At 37.3% G+C, this 20759-nt stretch overlaps 1 protein-coding gene across 6 annotated transcripts in view; it reads right to left on the bottom strand.

Moving 5' to 3' along the window:
* Positions 1-20759, bottom strand: part of MAIP1 (matrix AAA peptidase interacting protein 1) — a 38470-nt gene that overhangs the window by 11897 nt on the left and 5814 nt on the right. The window contains exons 3-6 of one of the 6 annotated variants that reach the window (XM_040475786.1): positions 20046-20172; positions 18792-18939; positions 5153-5170; positions 4258-4523 (exon numbers count right to left, since the gene is read on the bottom strand). In XM_040475786.1, coding sequence (XP_040331720.1) covers positions 4487-4523; positions 5153-5170; positions 18792-18939; positions 20046-20172 — 330 coding nt within the window. In that variant the 3' untranslated portion in view covers positions 4258-4486. The other 5 variants (XR_005790454.1, XM_040475785.1, XR_005790453.1 and 2 more) reach the window with 5 other exon arrangements.

Here is a 20759-nt window from a genome sequence, read left to right as displayed (position 1 = left end):
TCATTCTTTCTCATTGCCACGTAGTACTCCATTGTGTCTATAAACCACAATTTCTTTATCCATTCATCCGTTGATGGACATTTAGGCTCTTTCCATCATTTGGCTATTGTTGAGAGTGCTGCTATAAACATTGGGGTACAAGTGCCCCTATGCATCAGTACTCCTGTATCTCTTGGGTAAATTCCTAGCAGTGCTATTGCTGGGTCATAGGGTAGGTCTATTTTTAATTTTCTGGGGAACCTCCACACTGTTTTCCAGAGTGGCTGCACCAGTTTGCATTCCCACCAACAGTGCAAGAGGGTTCCCGTTTCTCCACATCCTTTCCAGAATCTATAGTCTCCTGATTTGTTCATTTGGGCCACTCTGACTGGCGTGAAGTGATATCTGAGTGTGGTTTTGATTTGTATTTCCCTGATAAGGAGCGACGTTGAGCATCTTTTCATGTGCCTGTTGGCCATCCGGATGTCTTCTTTAGAGAAGTGTCTATTCATGTTTTCTGCCCATTTCTTCACTGGGTTATTTGTTTTTCGGGTGTGGAGTTTGGTGAGCTCTTTATAGATTTTGGATACTAGCCCTCAAAGGGGTGTTTTAATGAACCTTGGTAGATCTCATCAAATGAAGAAAATGGAATTCAGGTGTTCTATGGCCTTTTTCATTTAACACTGGTTTAAGATCTGCAATCATTGGTATATAGAAATAGAGACCTTCACCTTCAGGCTCCTATAGAAGAGTAGTAAATAATTCTCAACTAATAACAAGTCACCAGAAGATCTGGGAAGTTCCTTTTTCTCCTGAGCTTCCTGATCTTTCTGATGAAATAGTATGAGTTAATTGGCTCTACAATAGCCATTCTTAGAATTAAAACAAGAGAGATAGTTACCTGCAACATGTGCTAACTATTGTTACTGCTTACCCAATGCTTCTCAATCTTCCAGCCACATGATAAAATTGTACTTGGGGGACCTCTGTAGTTGAGAAGGGTCATGTTCTGGCCAATAAACTGTATCACTTCCAGGTTTAGGATCTAATTGCTCATGTGAGATCCTTCAGAGGTAGTGTCTCATTTACCATCGTATCAGGTAGAGGCTGACCATCAGCTGAGTCCAGGAGGGCAGGTGATACCACTGCAGAGCACAGCCCCCAGGTATCTCTTACTGGACACGTAGTGTGAACAAAAAATATACCTTTTGTTTGTTTGTTTGAATCCACTGAGATTTAGAGATTGATTGTTACTGCATAATCTATATTATCCTAACTGATATACTACACCATCCAGAAAAAAACCTTCTGAGGATGGGGGTAATCACAGCAGAACTCAATGATAAAATCTGTGGTTCCAGCAATCAGAGAAGAGATGTAGGTAAGTTCCCTCTGATTTGACTGATGCACTTAACCCTTTTAACATCAACAAATTCTGTCTATTAAACTTTTTATTGAGCAGTTTCCTACAACATATCCATCTACGAAAAATCTGCCAGTAAGCAAAGCCATCTTCCCATTGCTCAGTGACTTCAGACCCTATCAAATTTACTGCCCATCCTAGCATTTAGATTCCATACACAATTAGCGCCACCGTGTGGTATTTAGAATAAATGACATTTATTATAGGACGGTAAAAGCAAGTTCACCTATCAAATTATACCATTTACCCATTGAGAAGGGGATTATACATAATAAAAGAAACTACATACACCTTGCTAGGGCATCAAATCAAAAGCAGGAGGGAAAATGTTCCTGTCATGTGAGCATGGAAACTCAGTAGTAGTGAGGCTTGCTCATTGATTTATTCATTCAACTAATATTTCCTGAGGTCTGCCATGTACCGGATATTGTTCTGGGCCCAGGAAATACAGCAATGAACAAGATAGACAAAGTCCTTGCCTTAGTTGGAAAGACAGACAATGGAATAAATCAACAAAGTAATATATACTACAATGGCAGATATGATAAGTCCTATAAACCAAAGTAAATCTGGGCCAGGGCATAGAGAGTGAAAGGGAAGGAATTATTTTAAATGTTGACAGAAATAAAAGAAAACAGTCTACATTTAGCTGCCCCAAAGTTACTTTAGATAAATGATCCATATTTGCAAATATATATAAATATGAGCATTCTCTTGCAGATATTCAATGTTTCAAGATACCCAAAGCTTGGTTTCTAAACATTATCCTGTTTTGGTCCATTCAGGTTGCTGTAATAAAAATACCATAGACTGGGTGGCTTAGACAACAAACATTTATTTTTCATAGTTGGAGAGTGGGAGGTCCAAGATCAAAGTGACAGCAGATTCAGTGTCAGTGAGAATCCCCTTCCTGGACTGTAAATGGCCATCTTATCACTGTGTCCTCACATGGCAAAGAGCTAGGGAGCTTTCTGGGGTCTCTTTTTTGAGTGCATTAATCCACTCATGAGGTCTCTTCCCCCATTACTGAATCCCTCCCAAAGGCTTCATCTCCTAATGACATGATATTGAGGGTTGGGGTTTTAACATATGAATTTGAGAGGGACACATTCAATCTATAGCAATCATTCTGAAAAGAAATCATGATTCTTTGAGGTAACATTGATTTTTTTCAAGTCTGAGGCAGGAAATAGATATGAAGATCCTGGGACATTTTGTTATGCTAAAAAATGCAGAAGCATTCAAAAACTAAAAAACAGGGTGATGATAGGCTTTAACCTGTCACAGTAAACAAATTATAGGGGCTCCCATTAGCCAAAATGGGGACTAGTTAAGCATCAAGAGAACATTAACTATAATTGATATTACATTGGATGATTAAAAATCATGAGTTTGCGGTGATTTATTTCTTTGAAGGGAAGGGGCTCTGTTTTATAGAGTGCCAATAGAAGGTATTATGGAATTAGAGAATCATTATTTTGCAAACTGTAATAGAAATTCATGCAAGGATCATCTTGTATATTAATTTCCTCTTGCCGACATAACAAATTACTACAATCTTAGTGGCTTCAAACAACACAGATTTATTATTTTATAGTTCTGGAGGTCAGAAGTCTAAAATGGATCAGCATGGCTGTTTTCATTCTGCAGACTCTAGGGCAAATCTGTTTCTTGCCTTTTCTAGTTTCTAGATGCTGTCTACATTCCTTGGCTCTCACGGCCTCGCATCACTCCCACCTCGGCTTCCATTATTGCATCTCCTTCTCTCTGACTCTAACCTATCTACTTCCCTTTTATAAGGACCCCTGTGATAACATCAGGCTCACCCAGAGAATCCAGGATACTCTCCCCATCACAAGATCATTAACAGTATCTGCAAACTATCATTTTGCCATGTAAGGTAACATATTCACAGATTCCAGGCATTAGGATATAAACATCTCTGGAGACTTATACAGCCTACCACACATATATATGTGTGTATATATGTGTATATATGTGTGTAAATATATGTGTATGTGCATATATATGTGTATATACATATACATACATATATATATACACACAAACACATATATATACATACATATATATATGATATAAAGGACACAGATCACTTGTAGGATATTCTTGCCAAAAATGTTTAACTTGAATCTAATCAAACCTTTAGCCCTAAGTTCCAGCCAGCTTACAGAAATGACACCATAATAAAATAACAACACATATTCCACATATGGGACATGCTATGTGTTTACTACCCTAGACTCCTCAAAATTACAATGTCATAAAAATGAATGAAGGATATTCTAAAAGTTTTTTTAGTTTGAAAAAAAAATGTTTTTTTAATCTTTATTTATTTTTGAAAGAGAGACAGAGTGTGAGCAGGGGAGGAGCTGAGGGGAGGGAGACACAGAATCAGAAGTAGGCTCCAGGCCCTGAGCTGTCGGCACAGAACCCGACAGACCCGACGCAGGGCTCGAACTCACAGACCGTGAGATCATGACCTGAGCCGAAGTCGGACGCTTAACTGACTGAGCCACCCAGGTGCTCCTCTCCTTTAAAAGTTTTAAAAGAACTTAAGAAACATGATAAATATATGCAATGTATAAACCTTGATTGGATCTTGGTTTAAAGTTATTTTAAAGACAATTGGTGGAACTTTAAACTTGGCTTAAATATTAGATGATATTGTGGAATTATTGCTAATGTTCTGATATTTATGTAGGATAATGTCCTTTTTTTTTGGAAATGAATGTTGAAATATTTAGGAGTGAAATATACACTGCCTGAAACTTACTTTCAAATGATTTAGATAAACTGTGTATGTAGAGAGGTGGGAGAAAGAGCAAACATTATGGCAAAATGTTAATGTTTTTTGACTCTAAGGAGAGAGTATGTAGTTGTATCTTGTACCTGTGACAGTTATTTTTATGAGTCAATTTTGCTAGGTCATTACACTCAGATATTTGGCCAAACATTATTCTAGATGTTTCTATAAAGGCATCTTTAGATGAGATTAACATTTAAATCAGGAGATTTGAGTAAAGCAGATTTTCTTGCATACTGTGGGTGGGCCTCATTTAATCAGTTGAAGGCTTTCACGGAAGAAGATACCAATCCCCTGCAAGAATGAATTCTGTCAGCACACCACTTTTGTCTTGAACTGCAGCATCAACTCTTCCCTAGGTCTTCTGTCTGCTTGCTTATCTTGCAGATTTTGAACTTGCCAGCCTCCACAATCACATGAGCCAATTCCTTAAAATCTCTCCCTCCATCTCTCCCTCTCTCTCTAGCACATGTATACCAGGAAATATTTTATTATATATCATATATAGAGCATTATATAATATATATAGCACACACATAATAGGATATATATGTTACATACTAGTGTGTATATATATATATATACACACACACACACACACACTGTGTGTATATATATATATATATATATACACACTGTATATATATTCTGTATATATATTGCGTGTGTGTGTGTATATACATATATATATATATATACATACAGTAAAACCTTGGTTTGTAAGCATAATTCGTTCCAGAAACATGCTTGAAATCACAAGCACTTATATATCAAAGTGAACTTCTCATAAGAAATGGAAACTCAGATGATTCATTCCACAACCCAAAATATTCACATACAGATTATTACAATACTGTAATATAATATAAAATAGTAAAGAAAATACAAAATATAAGAAAAACAAACAAATTAACTGAACTTACCTTTGAAAACCTTTGTGGCTGGTGTGAGAGAGAAAAGAGAGAGGAGGGTTACTGTGCAGGACGACTTCCACTATTGCTAATGGAATCACTGCTATCTATTGGCTCAATGGAATCTTTTTTTCTGCATGGGGCCATTATATTCGCTTGCACAGATGTTGACTACAGTACTTACTAATAAACTCTTGTAATATACTGTATTTAATGTAACTGGCAATAAGACAGCAGAGGAAAGGGTCTATATCTCTAGACAGCCTGACCTAGAATGAAGCAAAGCATTCCTAAGCTTACTCTTGCATGGAAAAAGAAAGGACTCTCCATATGTGCTTTGAAGTAACAAAAATTACACTGGTGCCAGTTGTGGGCACCTTCCAACGTTGTGAAAAATCATTAATTTCTGCCAAACACCATACCCTGAGACTGAGCATCCAAGCATAGGAGACGATCACCCACAATCCCGCAGAGAGAGAGAGAGAGAGAGAGAACCATTGGCCCAGTTGTGATCATGTGACATTGGACGTCACGTACTGCTTGTAATTCAAGTCATTGCTCATTTATCAAGTTAAAATTTACTATAAATGCTTGTTCATCTTTTTTTTTAATGTTTATTTATTTTTGAGAGACAGAGAGAGCATGAGTGGGGGAGGGGCAGAGAGAGAGGGAGACACAGGCTTGGAGAGGCTCAGAGCTGTCAGTACAGATCCCGATGCAGGGCTCAAAGTCAAGAATGGTGAGATCATGACCTGAGCCAAAGTCAGATGCTTCACCGACTGAGCCACCTAGGTGCCCCAGAAATGTGTGCTCCTCTTGCGGAACACTCGCAGAACAAGTTACTTGCAATCCAAGGTTTTACTGTATATGTATCTTCCCTGGCTATCTAATTTATACAGTTAGCTTGCTTAATTTCTAGCCTCTCAAAAAGCAAAAAAATGATTAAAAGCAGCAGGATGGGGGACAGCAGGAGGAGATTTAAATAACCCAACTGTGCATAAGAAAATGGCTTTGAGGGGCGCCTGGGTGGCTCAGTCGGTTAAGCATCCGACTTCGGCTCAGGTCACGATCTCGCGGTCCGCGAGTTCGAGCCCCGCGTCGGGCTCTGGGCTGATGGCTCAGAGCCTGGAGCCTGCTTCCGATTCTGTGTTTCCCTCTCTCTCTGCCCCTCCCCGTTCATGCTGTGTCTCTCTCTGTCTCAAAAAATAAATAAAGGTTAAAAAAAAATTAAAAAAAAAAAAAAAAGAAAATGGCTTTGAAAGGGGAAAAAAATATATATGAATTGCACTACATAGGGACATGTCATTTTTCTGTTATGGATAATTGAAGGCAGATTCAAAATTGTAAAGGAAGTGATGATAAATTAATAACAGACTTTAAAAATAAATTTCAGGAAACTTTTAAACATAGTAGACAGAGTACACCCACCACCTGAAAGAAAGGAACTTTGTTCTCTTAGCATGACTGGGCTCACACCTAAAATAGGGGATTTAATCAAAAAAAGTACAATGAAATGGAAATTTGCCAATTTGGAGAGTTCTAACATGTAGCTGAACATTTTCAAAGAGCTTTAAATGGTAAACTAGCTAGAAATCAAACCAAACTTATGTCCCTTTAGATAAAATAACTGGCTCCCAATCTAATACCTTGGCAATTGTAAATAATGCTGCAATGAACATGTTTTAACTTTTCTAGAATTTCACAGAAATATAATTATACAGTTAGTCCTCTCTTGTATCTGGCTTCCTTCACTCAATTGTCTATCCATCAATCTACTGAACATTTGGGGGTCTTTCCAGTTTGGAGTCATTAAGAAAAAAGCTGTTATGAACATTCAACACTTTGTGTCGATGTATGTTTTCACATCTCTTGGATAAGTACCTAGGAATAAAACTGCTGGATCCTGTGGTAAGCACATGTTTAACTTTATAAGAAACTGCCAAAATACCTTCCAAATGGCTGTAGCATTTTGAGTACTGACAATGTTAGAGAGTTCCAGCTGCTTCAGATCTTCATCAATATTTGGTACTGGCAGTTTTTGTTCTTGAAGCCATTTGGTGGGTTTGTAGTGGTATCTCCACGTGGTTTTCTTTTCCTATGGACTAAGGATGTAGCACATCCTTCTATGTGTTTATTGGCAATTTTAATGTCTTTCATGGAACATCCATTGACATTTTTTTGTTTTTTTAAATTTCCTTAAAGCCTTTATTAGGTGAGATCTCTCTTGCAGTTTAGATAACTGGAGAGAGCCTTCCTGGTGATTCCCCGTGGTCATACAGCATGTTTGCTTTTAGTGGGTTTCTATCAGAGGCCAGGACAGATTTTAACTGGAGGTTGTTGGAAGAAGGCCTCTTTCTTGCTCCATGAGGATGTTCTGACCCCAGGAATAACCTGGCACATCAGCCCTGAAGGTGGGCCCTTTGCCTTTTGTGCAGCCTTGAAGCCAGCAGGGAGTTCCAGTGGATACCTGGAAGCCTCAGGGGCTTGGAATTAGGCTGGAGCTTTTCCCTGCTCAATATTTAGCTCATTATGGACCTATAAGCATTATGTATATATTCCAAGTATAGGTCTTTTGTCGAATATATTTATCCCAAATATAGCATAAGTTTTAATGTTAATATATTCCAATTATTTTTTCTTCATGATTCATGCTTTGTGTGTCTTAAGAAATCTTTGTCTATCAAAAGAAAGTGATTTCAAAATTCAATTTCTCTCTAGAATTTCTAGAGTTTTAGCTTTTATTTAAGTCTATGACCCATTTCACAATCTCAATTTTGTACTAAAATTACGTATGGGGTGAGGCAAAAGTTGAGCTTTATTTCCCATTTGAATATGTAATTTTTCCATTTGTTAAAAAGACTACCTTTCAGAGTGCCTGAGTGGCTTAGTCAGTTAAGCGTCCCACTCTTGATTTCATCTCAGGTCATGATTTTATGGTTTATGGGATCAAGCCCCACATCGGGGTTCTCGTCCCCTCTTTGGCTCTTCCCCACTCGTACGCACACACATGCATGCTCTTTCTCTCTCAAAAATAAATAAACTTAAAAAAAAAAAAGACTGCCTTTTCCTTACTAAATTACTTTCGTACTTTTGTCAAAAACCAAATGTCCAATAGGCATGGATCTATTTCTGAACTCCATTCTGTGCATTGGTCCTTAACATTTCTTATAAACCAGGTGTGCTGGTCTACTGGCAACAAATTTACTCATCTTTTCCCTGTATGAAAAAGTCTTTTCTCACCTTTTCTGAAGGATATTTTGGCTGAATATATAATTTATGTTGCCAGGCTTTTTCTTTAAGCACTTCAAAGATGTTATACCAAGGTCTCTAATTTCCACTTTGAGAAAAGACATATATAGTCATTCTCTGTATGGAATGTATCCTTTTTTTTTTCTCCAGCTGCTTTACAATTTTCTCTGGTTTGATCATGGTATACTTAGAGAGGTTTTCTTTATGTGTCACCCTTCCTGTTGAATTTCTTGGATCTGTGAGTTTATAGTTTTCATCAATTAGGGAAATTTTCAGACATTATTTCTTACATTGTTTTTGTCTCCCCTACCCCAGCTTCTAGGATTTGAAATACAAGAATGTTAGAAGACCTGATATTATCCCAGAGGTGGCTGAGGCACTGTTGTAATATTTTACTCTTGGTGCTTGTAGTAAGCTTCAACTTCATTGATCTTTAGTTCTGCAGTGACCGATACAGAATTCCATCTAGTCCTTCTCAACTAGCTAGTGAACAGAGGTAATCAAATAGCAGCAGTGATTTTTAAAAATAAATCTTAGACATACTTGAATTATTGGTATAGATGTATTAACCACAAAATATTTAAGGACTATTAATTTAGAAATGTGTAGTTTTTTCAATACCTTCTTTACTGTCTTATAAAATTAGCTTATGTATATACATAATATAGGTAACATTAGAAATGATACTGAAGGGGAACAGCATGGAAGTTTTTTTGTGTGTCTCCCATCCATGAAATACAGCCAGACCAACACTAAACCATCCTGCACACCTAGAAAACTGGAGGATTAACACAACAATCTGCACAACCTGAACCACAGAATTCAGCAGGCACCCGGTGCGGAGAAGTGAACTTGGGGAGCGAGAAGGCACAGGAAGGGAGGTGCTTTTGCAAGCAGAGAGAGGATGGAGACTGGGTGGGGGGGAGAGAATACAAGAAAAGCACCCCTCCCCAAAAGCAGCTGGAGAGAAAGTGGAAAATTGGAAACAGCTACAGGAACCAAACTAAAAAGGGAGAAAGGAGAAAGGAGGGGGTTTAAATTCCATTAAGACTGTAAACAAGGGGATCGCAAAGGCTGCAATTCTGCAGCTTGATACCTGGCGATGCTCTGGTGGGAAGGGTGAATCCCCAGGAAAAGAGTGGGGTCTGGGAGGTTCTCAGGCCACACAGGAAAAAGCAGTTCCACTGCCGGAAGGACATTTGGTAGAGACTGTTGAAGCCACCTGGTCCAAGCAGACCCCAGAAAATGACCACATTCACTGGTGCTGGAACAAGGTGGTTAAGGGTAAAGCCTGGTGCCAGATGTGTGATGTGATTTCCCATAATCCCTGAAAAGCTGCTGCTACACTAACTCGTGAACTTTTTCTGGGGTGGGCTGGCACCTGGCTGCAGTCTCGGGGCACTGGCAGCAGCAGGGTCCAGCAAGCGTTCCTGGGTGCAGCCGACATTTGGCCATTGCTCATTCGGTCATTGCTTGGTGAGACCCTCCCATAGAGGGGCGGAACGGGTCAAAGCCACAGTCCTTCAGAAGTAAGGGGTCAGGGAAAACAGCTGCATCTGAGACAAAACTCGGGAGAGAGGTACTGCCTGGAGTCTGGTCACGGAGAGTGAAAAAGTGGAGAGTGGACAAAGCTGAAGACAGAGGACAGGTGCGTGATTGCTCATCCTGGAGAACAGAGTTCCCAAACTAGAGACTGGGTAGCTGGGTGGCACCATTTTCACCGATCCCGTGCATGTGCACACGCACCTACGAGCGCCACAACACTAGACCCAGTAGGCTAGCAGTGCCATCTAGTGGAGAGCTCAGCTGTTACACTGAGCCCCGCCCAACTGGGCCAACTTCACTCCTCAAGAACACAAATCACACCGGCTGCTTAGTTTATGGACTATAAAGCACTACATAGTCTGACTTCTAGTGGAAAACAAAGTAATTTCAGTCCTACTTCAATCTGTTACCAGCTCCATCTATTCAATTTCTTTATCTCTTCTATGCTTATTTTCTTTTTCTTGAATACAGAAAGAGAAAAAATTCATTTCTATTTTCAATTTTTATTAAAACTCTTTCTTTAATTTTTATTACTATATTTTTTACTTTTGTGTAAATTTTTTCAAATTCTATTTTACTTCCATTTTATTTTAGTCTACTTCAGTGTATTCACCTTTCCAAATTTTCAAATGATTTCCTTTTTTTTTCTTTTTTTCTTTTTCATTTCTTTTCTTTTTCTTGAATGCAGAAAGAGAAAAACTTCATTTTTACTTTCAATTTCTATTAAAAATATTTTTCTTTAACTTTGTTAACTATATATTTTGCTTTTATGTAAATTTTTTCAAATTCTATTTTACTTCCATCATTTTATTTTAGTCTACTACAGGGTATTCACTTTTTCAAATTTTCAAACTATTTCTTTTTTTAATCTTTTTCCCTTTTTCATTTTTTTCTTGAATACAGAAAAATAATTCATTTTTATTTTTAATTTTTATTAAAAATATTTTCTTTAATTTTTTCCTACTATATTCTTTACTTTTGTATATATTTTTTCAAATTCTATTTTACTCCCATCATTTCATTTTAGTCTATTTCAGTGTACTCAATTTTTCAAATTCTCAATTTCCTTTTTTTTTTCTTTTCTCCCCTCCACCCCCAACCCTTTCAACCACTTTCAACACCCAGACCAAAACACACCTAGGATATAGCATCATTTATTCGATTTGTGTGTGTGTGTGTGTTTAATTTTTTAATTTTAATATTTTTTTAATTTTAATTTTTCTACATCATTAATTCCTTTATTCCCTTCAAAATGACAAAACAAAGGCATTCACCCCAAAAGAAAGAGCATGAAGAGAGGGCAGCCAGGGATTTAACCAACACAGATACAAGCAAGATGTCTGAACCAGAATTTAGAATCACAATAATAAGAATACTAGTTGGAGTAGAAAATAGATTAGAATCCCTTTCTTCAGAGATAAAAGAAGTAAAAAATAGAATGAAATTAAAAATGCTATAACTGAGCTCTAATCACGGATGGATGCAGCAGCGGCAAGGATGGATGAGGCAGAACAGAAAATCAGCGATATAGAGGACAAACTTATAGAGAATAATGAAGCAGAAAAAAGAGGGAGATTAAAGCAAAACACGATTTAAGAATTAGAGAAATCAGTGACTTATTACAAAGGAACAACATCAGAATCATAGGGGTCCTAGAAGAGGAAGAGAGAGAAATAGGGTAGAAGGTTATGTGAGCAAATCATAGCAGAAAACTTTCCTAACCTGGGGAAAGACACAGACATCAAAATCCAGGAAGCACAGAGGACTCCCATTAGATTCAACAAAACCTGAGCATCGACAAGGTATATCATAGTCAAATTCACAAAATACTCAGGCAAGGAGAGAATCATGAAAGCAGCAAGGGAAAAAAGTCCTCAACCTACAAGGGAAGACAGACCAGGTTTGCAGAAGACCTATCCACAGAAACTTGGCAGGCCAGAAAGGAGTGGCAGGATATATTCAGTGTGCTGAATCAGAAAAATATGCAGCCAAGAATTCTTTATCCAGCAAGGCTGTCATTCAAAATAGAAGGAGAGATAAAAAGTTTCCCAGACAAACAAAAATTAAAGGAGTTTGTGACCACTGAACCAGCCCTGCGAAAATTTTAAGGGGGACTCTCTAAGGGGATAAAAGATGAAAAAAAAAAAATATATATATATATACACACACACACACATACATACATACCAAAAGCAACAAAGATTAGAAAGGACCAGAGAACACCGCCAGAAACTCCAACTCTACAAGCATCATAATAGCAATAAATTCATATATTCCAGTACTCACTCTAAACATCAATGGACTCAATACTCCAATCAAAAGATATAGGGTAACAGAATGGATAAGAAAACAAGGTCCATCTATATGCTGTTTACAAGAGACCCACTTTAGACCTAAAGACACCTTCAGATTGAAAGTAAGGGTATGGAGAACCATCTTTCATGCTAATGGTCAACAAAAGAAAACCAGAGTAGTCATACTTATATCAGACAATCTAGACTTTAAAATAAAGACTGTATCAAGAGATGCAGAAGGGCATTATATCATAATCAAGGGGTCTATCCACCAAGAAGACCTAACAATTGTAAACATTTATGCGCCAAATGTGGCAGCACCCAAATATATAAATCAATTAATCACAAATATAAAGAAACTCATTGATAGTAATACCATAATAGTAGGAGACTTCAACACCCTACTCACAGCAGTGGACAGATCATCTAATGAAAAGATCAACAAGGAAACAATGGCTTTGAATGACACACTGGACCAGATGGACTTAACAGATATATTCAGAACATTTGATCCTAAAGCAGCAGAATATACAGTCTTCTCTAGTGCACATGGAACCTTCTCCAGAATAGACCATATACTGGGACACAAATGAGCCTTAAGTAAGTACAAAAAGATTGAGATCATACCGTGCATATTTTGAGACCACAATGCTATGAAACTCAAAATCAACCAAAGGAAAAAATTTGGAAAGGTAACAAATACTTGGAGACTGAAGAACATCCTACTAAAGAATGAATGGGCTAACCAAGCAGTTAAAGAGAAAATTAAAAAGTATATGGAAGTCAATGAAAATGATAACACCACAACCCAAAACCTCTGGGACACAGAAAGGCAGTCATAAGAGGAAAGTATATAGTAATCCAGGCCTTCCTAAAGAAGGAAGAAAGATCTCAGATGCACAACCTAACCTTATACCTTAAGGAGCTGGAAAAAGAACAGCAAGTAAAACCCAAAACCAGCCGAAGACAGGAAATAACAAAGATTAGAGCAGAAATTAATGCTATCAAAACCAAAACAAAAAACAAAAAACAGTAGAACAGATCAACGAAACCAGAAGCTGGTTCTTTGAAAGAATTAACAAAATTGAGAAACCACTAGCCAGTTTGATCAAGAAGAAAAAGGAAAGGACCCAAATAAATAAAATCAAGAATGAAAGAGGAGAGATCACAACCAACACAGCAGAAATAAAAACCATAATAAGAGAATATTATGAACAATTATATACCAATAAAATGGGCAATCTGGAAGAAATTGACAAATTCCTAGAAACATATACACTACCAAAACTGAAACAGGAAGAAATGGAAAATTTGAACAGACCCATAACCAGTAAAGAAATAGAATTAGTAATAAAAAATCTGCCAAAAACAAGAGTCCAGGGCCAGATGGCTTACCAGGGGAATTCTACCAAACATTTAAGGAAGAGTTAACACCTATTCTCTTGAAGCTGTTCCAAAAAATAGAAATGGAAGGAAAAGTTCCAAACTCTTTCTATGAAGCCAGCATTACCTTGATTCCAAAACCAAACAGAGACCCCACTAAAAAGGAGAACTATAGACCAATTTCCCTGATGAACATGGATGCAAAAATCCTCAACAAGATATTAGCCAACTGGCCCCAACAATACATTAAAAAAATTATTCACCACGACCAAGTGGGATTTATACCTGGGATGCAAGTCTGGTTCAATATCCACAAAACAATTAACATGATCCATCACATCAATAAAAGAAAGGACAAGAACCATCTGATCCTCTCAATAGATGCAGAGAAAGCATTTGACAAAATACAGCATCCTTTCTTGATAAAAACCCTCAAGAAAATAGGGATAGAACGAGCATACCTCAAGATCATAAAAGCCATATACAAGTGACCCAATGCTAATATCATCCTCAATGGGGAAAAACTGACAGCTTTCCCGCTAAGGTCAGGAACAAGACAGGGATGTCCACTCTCACCACGGTTATTCAACACAGTATTGGAAGTCTTAGACTCTGCAATCAGACAACACAAAGAAATAAAAGGCATCCACATCGGCCAGGAGGAGGTCAAACTTTAACTCTTCACAGATGACATGATACTCTATATGAAAAACCCAAAAGACTCCACCAAAAGCTGCTAGAACTGATTCACAAATTCAGCAAAGTTGCAGGATATAAAATCAATGCACAGAAATCGGTTGCATTCCTGTTCACCAACAATGTAGCAACAGAAAGAGAAATCAAGGAATTGATCCCATTTACAGTTGCGCCAAAACCCATAAAATACCTAGGAATAAATCTAACCAAAGAGGTGGAAAATCTATACACTGAAAATTATAAAAAGCTTATGAAAGAAATTGAAGAAGACACAAAAAAATGGAAAAAGATTCCATGCTCCTGGATAGGAAGAATAAATATCGTAAAATGTCAATACTACCCAACGCAATGTTCATATTCAATGCAATCCTTACCAAAATAACATCAGCATTCTTCACAGAGCTAGAACAAATAATCCTAAAATTTGTATGGAACAAGAAAAGACCCCGACTAGCCAAAGCAATCTTGAAAAAAAACCAAAGCATGAGGCATCACAACCCCGGACTTCAAGCTATACTCTACAAAGCTATAATCATCAAGACAGTATGGTACTGGCACAAGAACAGACACTCAGATCAATGGAACAGAATAGAGAACCCAGAAATGGACCCACAAACATATGACCAATTAATCTTTGACAAAGCAGGAAAGAATATCCAATGGAATAAAACATTCCCTTCAGCAAGTGGTGTTGGGAAAACTGGACAGCGACATGCAGAAGAAGGAACCTGGACCACTTTCTTACACCATACACCAAAATAAACTCAAAGTGGATGAAAGACCTCAATGTAAGACAGGAAGCCATCAAAATCCTCGAGAAGAAAGCAGGCAAAAAACTCTTTGATCTTGCCCGCAGCAACTTCTTACTCAACACGTCTCTGGAAGCAAGGGAAACAAAAGCAAAAATGTGAACTACAGCGACCTCATCAAAATAAAAAGCTTCTGCACAGCGAAGGAAACAATCAGCAAAACTAAAAGGCAACCGACAGAATGGGAGAAGATATTTGCAAACAACATATCATATGAAGGGTTAGTATCCAAAATCTACTAAGAATTTATCAAACTCAACACCCCAAAAGCAAATAATCCCGTGAATAAATGGGTAAAAGACATGAATAGACACTTCTCCAAAGAAGACATCCAGATGGCCAACCGACACATGAAGAAATGCTCAACATCACTCCTCATCAGGGAAATACAAATCAAAACCACAATGAGATTCCACCTCATACCTGTCAGAATGGCTAACATGAACATCTCAGGCAACTACAGATGTTGGCGAGGATGCAGGGAAAGAGGATCTCTTTTGTACTGCTGGTGGGAATGCAAGCTGGTGCAGCCACTCTGGAAAACAGTATGGAGGTTCCTCAAAGAACGAAAAATAGAACTACCCTACGACCCAGCAATTGCACTACTAGGCATTTATTCAAGGGATACAGGTGTGCTGTTTCGAAGGGACACATGCACCCCCATGTTTATAAAAGCACTATCAACAATAGCCATAGTATGGAAAGAGCCCAAATGTCCATCGATGGATAAATGGATAAAGAAGATGTGTTATAGATATACAATGGAGTATTACTTGTCAATCAAAAAGAATGAAATCTTGTCATTTGCAACTATGTGGAAGGAACTGGAGGGTATTATCCTTAAGTGAAATTCAGAGAAAGACAAAAATCATATGACCTCACTCATATGAAGACTTTAAGAGACAAAACAGATGAACATAAAGGAAGGGAAACAAAAATAACATAAAAACAGGGAGGGGGACAAAACAGAAGAGACTCATAAATATGGAGAACAAACTGAGGGTTGCTGGAAGGGTGGTAGCAGGGGGGATGGGCTAAATGGGTAAGGGGCACTAAGGAATCTATTCCTGAAATCATTGTTGCACTATATGCTAATTTGGATGTAAAATTTAAAAAAAAGTAAATATAAAATAAAAATAAAAGACACACAAATATAACAAAGAAAAGAAAAGAAAGAAAAGAAAGGAAAGGAAAAGAAAAGAAAAGAAAAGAAAAGAAAAGAAAAGAAAAAAGAAAAGAAAAGAAAAGATACTGAAGGGGTGCCTGGGTGGCTCAGTTGTTTGGGCATCTGACTTCGGCTCAAGTCATGATCTCACGGCATATGAATTCGAGCCCCAGGTCGGGCTCTGTGCTGATGGCTCCGAGCATGGAGCCTGCTTCAGATTCTCTGTCTCCCTCCGTCAATCACACTCTGTCTCCCTCTGTCTCTCAAAAATGAATAAACATTAACAAAAAAAATTTTTTTAATTTAAAACAAAAAAAGAAATGATACTGAATATGACACCAACAACGAGCTGTTTTAGTTTTTTTACTTTGATCTCTTTTATAGAAGGTGATAATAATCTGTGGAAAAGGCTTTACTGTACCATGCCAATATACTACAAGGAATATTTCAAAATAATACAAAAGTGATCCACAGACTTGACTATGTGAAGATCAACTGATCCAAAATGGTTTTTTCCTTAATTTTTCATAGTAATTGCCAAAAGTCCAACAAGCTGATTTTTCAAGAAAGATCATTCTAATAACTTTGAGTGTTCAATCCGTGCGATGGTCCAGTCAGGCTTTACTCCTTGTGTAAACTCCCTCTGAAATCTAGGGAAAAAATTACAAATAATATGAATCTTACATTAGTCCAAATACTTCTTGGATAACTATATCATTTCCAAATGTACATTAGAGGCAATTTTTAGCAACAAGCTAATGGTTAATCATAAATAAAAATCAAAACAAAAAAGTTTAATTTACCAATTCAATCAGGAAAAGTATCGTCACAAAATTAGAACATTTTCCACTAAAATGAGAGCATGCACAGAGGAGGGGCAGAGGGAGAAGGAGAGAGAATCTCAAGCAGGCTGCACGCCCACTAGAGCCCAATGTGGGGCTCAGACTCATGATGGTGAGATCATAACCCGAGCTGAAATCAAGAGTCAGGCGTTTAACCACCCAACCTACCTAGGTGCCCCTAAAATGAGTATTTTTAATGAACTGATATATACTCCAACATCTACCAGTCCTTGAGAGAAACTTGGGTATTATTCTGTTGTTAAATACTAGCTAGAACATATGCCTAATATGAGGAAAAATAAATTGGGCTATGGTGATGGAAAGGGTATTTTAGTGGAATTTGGTTTATATACATTAGATCAATCTTGAAAATAACAGTGTTTATGAGCTGCCCATGGCCTTAGTAGGGAATATCAGAGGAATCAAAGGTGAGTATTGATTATATTGTTCTTTAATTACAAGTGATATCTTTAAAAGGAGATGATTCTGTAGAATTGAAGTATTTAAATATATATTTTATATAATTACAAATAAAGCAAAATTTAAAAAAAGAAAAAAAGCACATTTCTTTCAAATAAAGTGAAACAATAAGGATACAATTCCCTTTTACCTTACTGAAACAGAACAGATTTTCTTAGGTCATTTTTGGGATTTATTATTTTAAATTAGGTTTATATACTTTCGGCAACATAATAGTATTGTCTTTTAAATATTAAATTATGTCTCCAGTAACATGCTTGACTGGTTCACTGTTCCAAATTTTATTAGCAAAAAATACACGATAGTGTCTCTTTTAAATACATTGCTAACCTACTAGATAGTACCTCTTTACAGGCAGGAACTCTTCATTTTTGTATCTGAAACCCTAACAGGGTACTTGATAAAGAGGGAATGATCAGTAAATGTCTAGTGAGTGAATCACCCATGTGCCACCTGTGGCAGATTTTATTTCCCGAGTAAGGTTATAACCATACGCCCCATCCCACATGCTCTTCTGCAATGGGACCCTGCTATTGCCCAATAAAAAGTGGAATCTCTCCATGTCCTTTCAACTGTGTAGGTCCTATGACTGCTTTGACAGGTAGACTAAGGTGGAAACGATGTTCCGATCCTGGGATAGCCCTTTACCAGACTAGCTGACCACCTGGTAAAACATGTGAACAGCTGGAGACTGCCACAGGCCCAAGCCATGAAGAGAGGCCCTGGGGAATGAGACATTATGTGCGGAAGTCAAGGAGCACCAAGCGGGGCACACGTGAGTGAAGAAGCCATCGTGGAAATGATTTCTCCAGCCCTTGCCACCCTGGTTGATGGCAGGTGAAGCAACGAAAACCTCATGGCTGTGCCTTTCCAAAATTCCTGAGCAGTAAAGCAGCACACAAAATAAATGGCTGCTTAAAGTTACTGAGTTCGGGAGTGGTTTATGACACATCGATAGACAGCTGAAACACCTTTTAATTACATTCAGCAGCATTACCTCTTTCTAATTTCTCAACACTTCTGTTTCATATCCAGTATGCCTTTATGACTTTCTCTCTTCTTAAATAACTTGCCAAATTTCAATGCTTTTCTTCCTAAAGCTCCCTTTAGCTTTCATACCTTCATACTTCCTTCATACTACCTTCCATTTTCTAGAGAAAGGAAACAATGAGATGGGATTAGACTTACTCATAGCTTGCACTAAGAAGTTGTTTAGTTTCCACGTTCTGATCCCCCAATTTAACCTGGAATACACTGGCTCCACTTAAAGTTTCACTGGGGATGTTGGCACTGGTTAGATACCAAAAGCACATCAGGATGTTAACAAACTTCCTTCCTTAGAGAAAAAACACACACACACACATACAAATACAAATCACAATAATCTATCATCCATATATTCAAAATGAAATTAGAAAGTGGCAGTAGCTACACGAGTTTGTATAGATCCTATTTTGTACGTATTCTAGTCTAACTAGAATAACAAAGTAAGATACTTACATTGATTTCTTCTTATTTTTAGAAAATTCTCCTAGGGTTTATGACATATTTACCTTCTCTGTATCTCAGAAATAATAGTTATGATTTCTTGAACATGTACTATTTACCTTCATTCACTCTGCTATGTGCTTAGTGATTCTAACAAGGTCCTGGGTTAAAATCAAGTAGTGACCATGGTGCTGAGATTTAATTTGAAATGTTAGGGAGAAGAAAATATTTATCACTAGAAGTACCTATAAAATGTTTCAAGTTAACATGCGTATGAAAAATGTTTAACTATAAAAGAGTCCTATATCAGAACTGCCTTGGAAAGTATGTAAGCAAAGGCTAGATTTCCTGTGTGCCTGGCACATACTACATTTGCAAATATTTGTAAAAGGAACAAATGAGTCAATAAATTTTGGGGAATAGTATAGGGGAAAATGTTTGCATTGGACAAGGAGAAAAATGAGATAACCAGTAAAGTTCCTTTCAATCTTTTTCATTATCTCCAAATAAATCCAATTTGGGAGTTCCACAGTTAATCTTACTTTCAAAACAGTCTTTAACTGATATTTTTTACTTTTTACTCATCACTCTTATTTAATCTACAGCTAGACATTTAAAATGTTCAATTGTTTCCTTCAAATTAGGAAATCTGAAACATATTTTCTATTTGAGACATGATAGCAGCCTTAGACAATTGTCATCAACTTAAGTGACAATATCTTCTCTTGTGAATGAAATAGTAGAGGAAGGTGCTTAGATAGAAGGGCTTAAATAACTATTACCATATCTTAACTCTTTCGTAGGTAGGTCCTTAAAGAATGAACGTATTATTTTTCTTGAATTTCTAAACATATCCACTGTACCAACAAAACCCCACTATTTCATGATTATCCACTAGTTTAGCCTATCTGGGCAATTATTTATCATTTAAAGTTGACTATGTTCCAGCAGTACCTTTCTCATCATAGTAAATGGAGATGTCTCCTGTTGATGTGTATACAATTTCATCTATGTCAGCAGCAAGGGCATTTTTATGGTTATCAGGTAATGAAGTAACCTTTTCCTTCAATACATGTAGCACCTAAGTATGGAAAAAAGCAAACCATAGTTCACCTACTGAATTTTCAAAAGCCTTTCAGTAAGCAGATGAATTCTTTATGGAATGAATTTTTCTAAACCTACTTTTTTTAATGTTTATTTATTTTAGAGAGAGAGCATGAGCAGGAGAGGAGCAAAGAGAGAGGGAGACACAGAATCCAAAGCAGGCTCCAGGCTCTGAGCTGTCAGCACAGAGCCCGACGTGAGGCTCAAACCCACGAACCGCAAGATCATGACCTGAGCTGATGTCGGATGCTTAACTGAGCCACCCCAGCACCCCTAAACGTATTTTTAAATTTACTACATTTACTCATATTCAAAAGCAATCCTGAAAGGCATCTAATTGCTCAACAGGTAATTCCTACAGAACATTCAGTACAAAAACAAGTGTAAGACATCGTATTTACTTAGCTATACCTTAAGTAGCAAGCATTCTATGCTTTTATATGACCCAAAGTACCCAAAAGTAAAGATACAAGGACTTTACTTTGGCTGATGGCACACATACTACTTTTAAGCATAAATAAGGGTAATGCATATCATTCTATTGCAAGAGAGTAATACACTTAT

Source organism: Herpailurus yagouaroundi, unplaced genomic scaffold, assembly GCF_014898765.1.
Source record: "Herpailurus yagouaroundi ecotype Mexico unplaced genomic scaffold, PumYag 140, whole genome shotgun sequence".
Taxonomy (NCBI): domain Eukaryota; kingdom Metazoa; phylum Chordata; class Mammalia; order Carnivora; family Felidae; genus Herpailurus; species Herpailurus yagouaroundi.
Note: the sequence above shows the minus strand (reverse complement) of the source record. Positions and strands in the feature narration are given on the sequence as shown.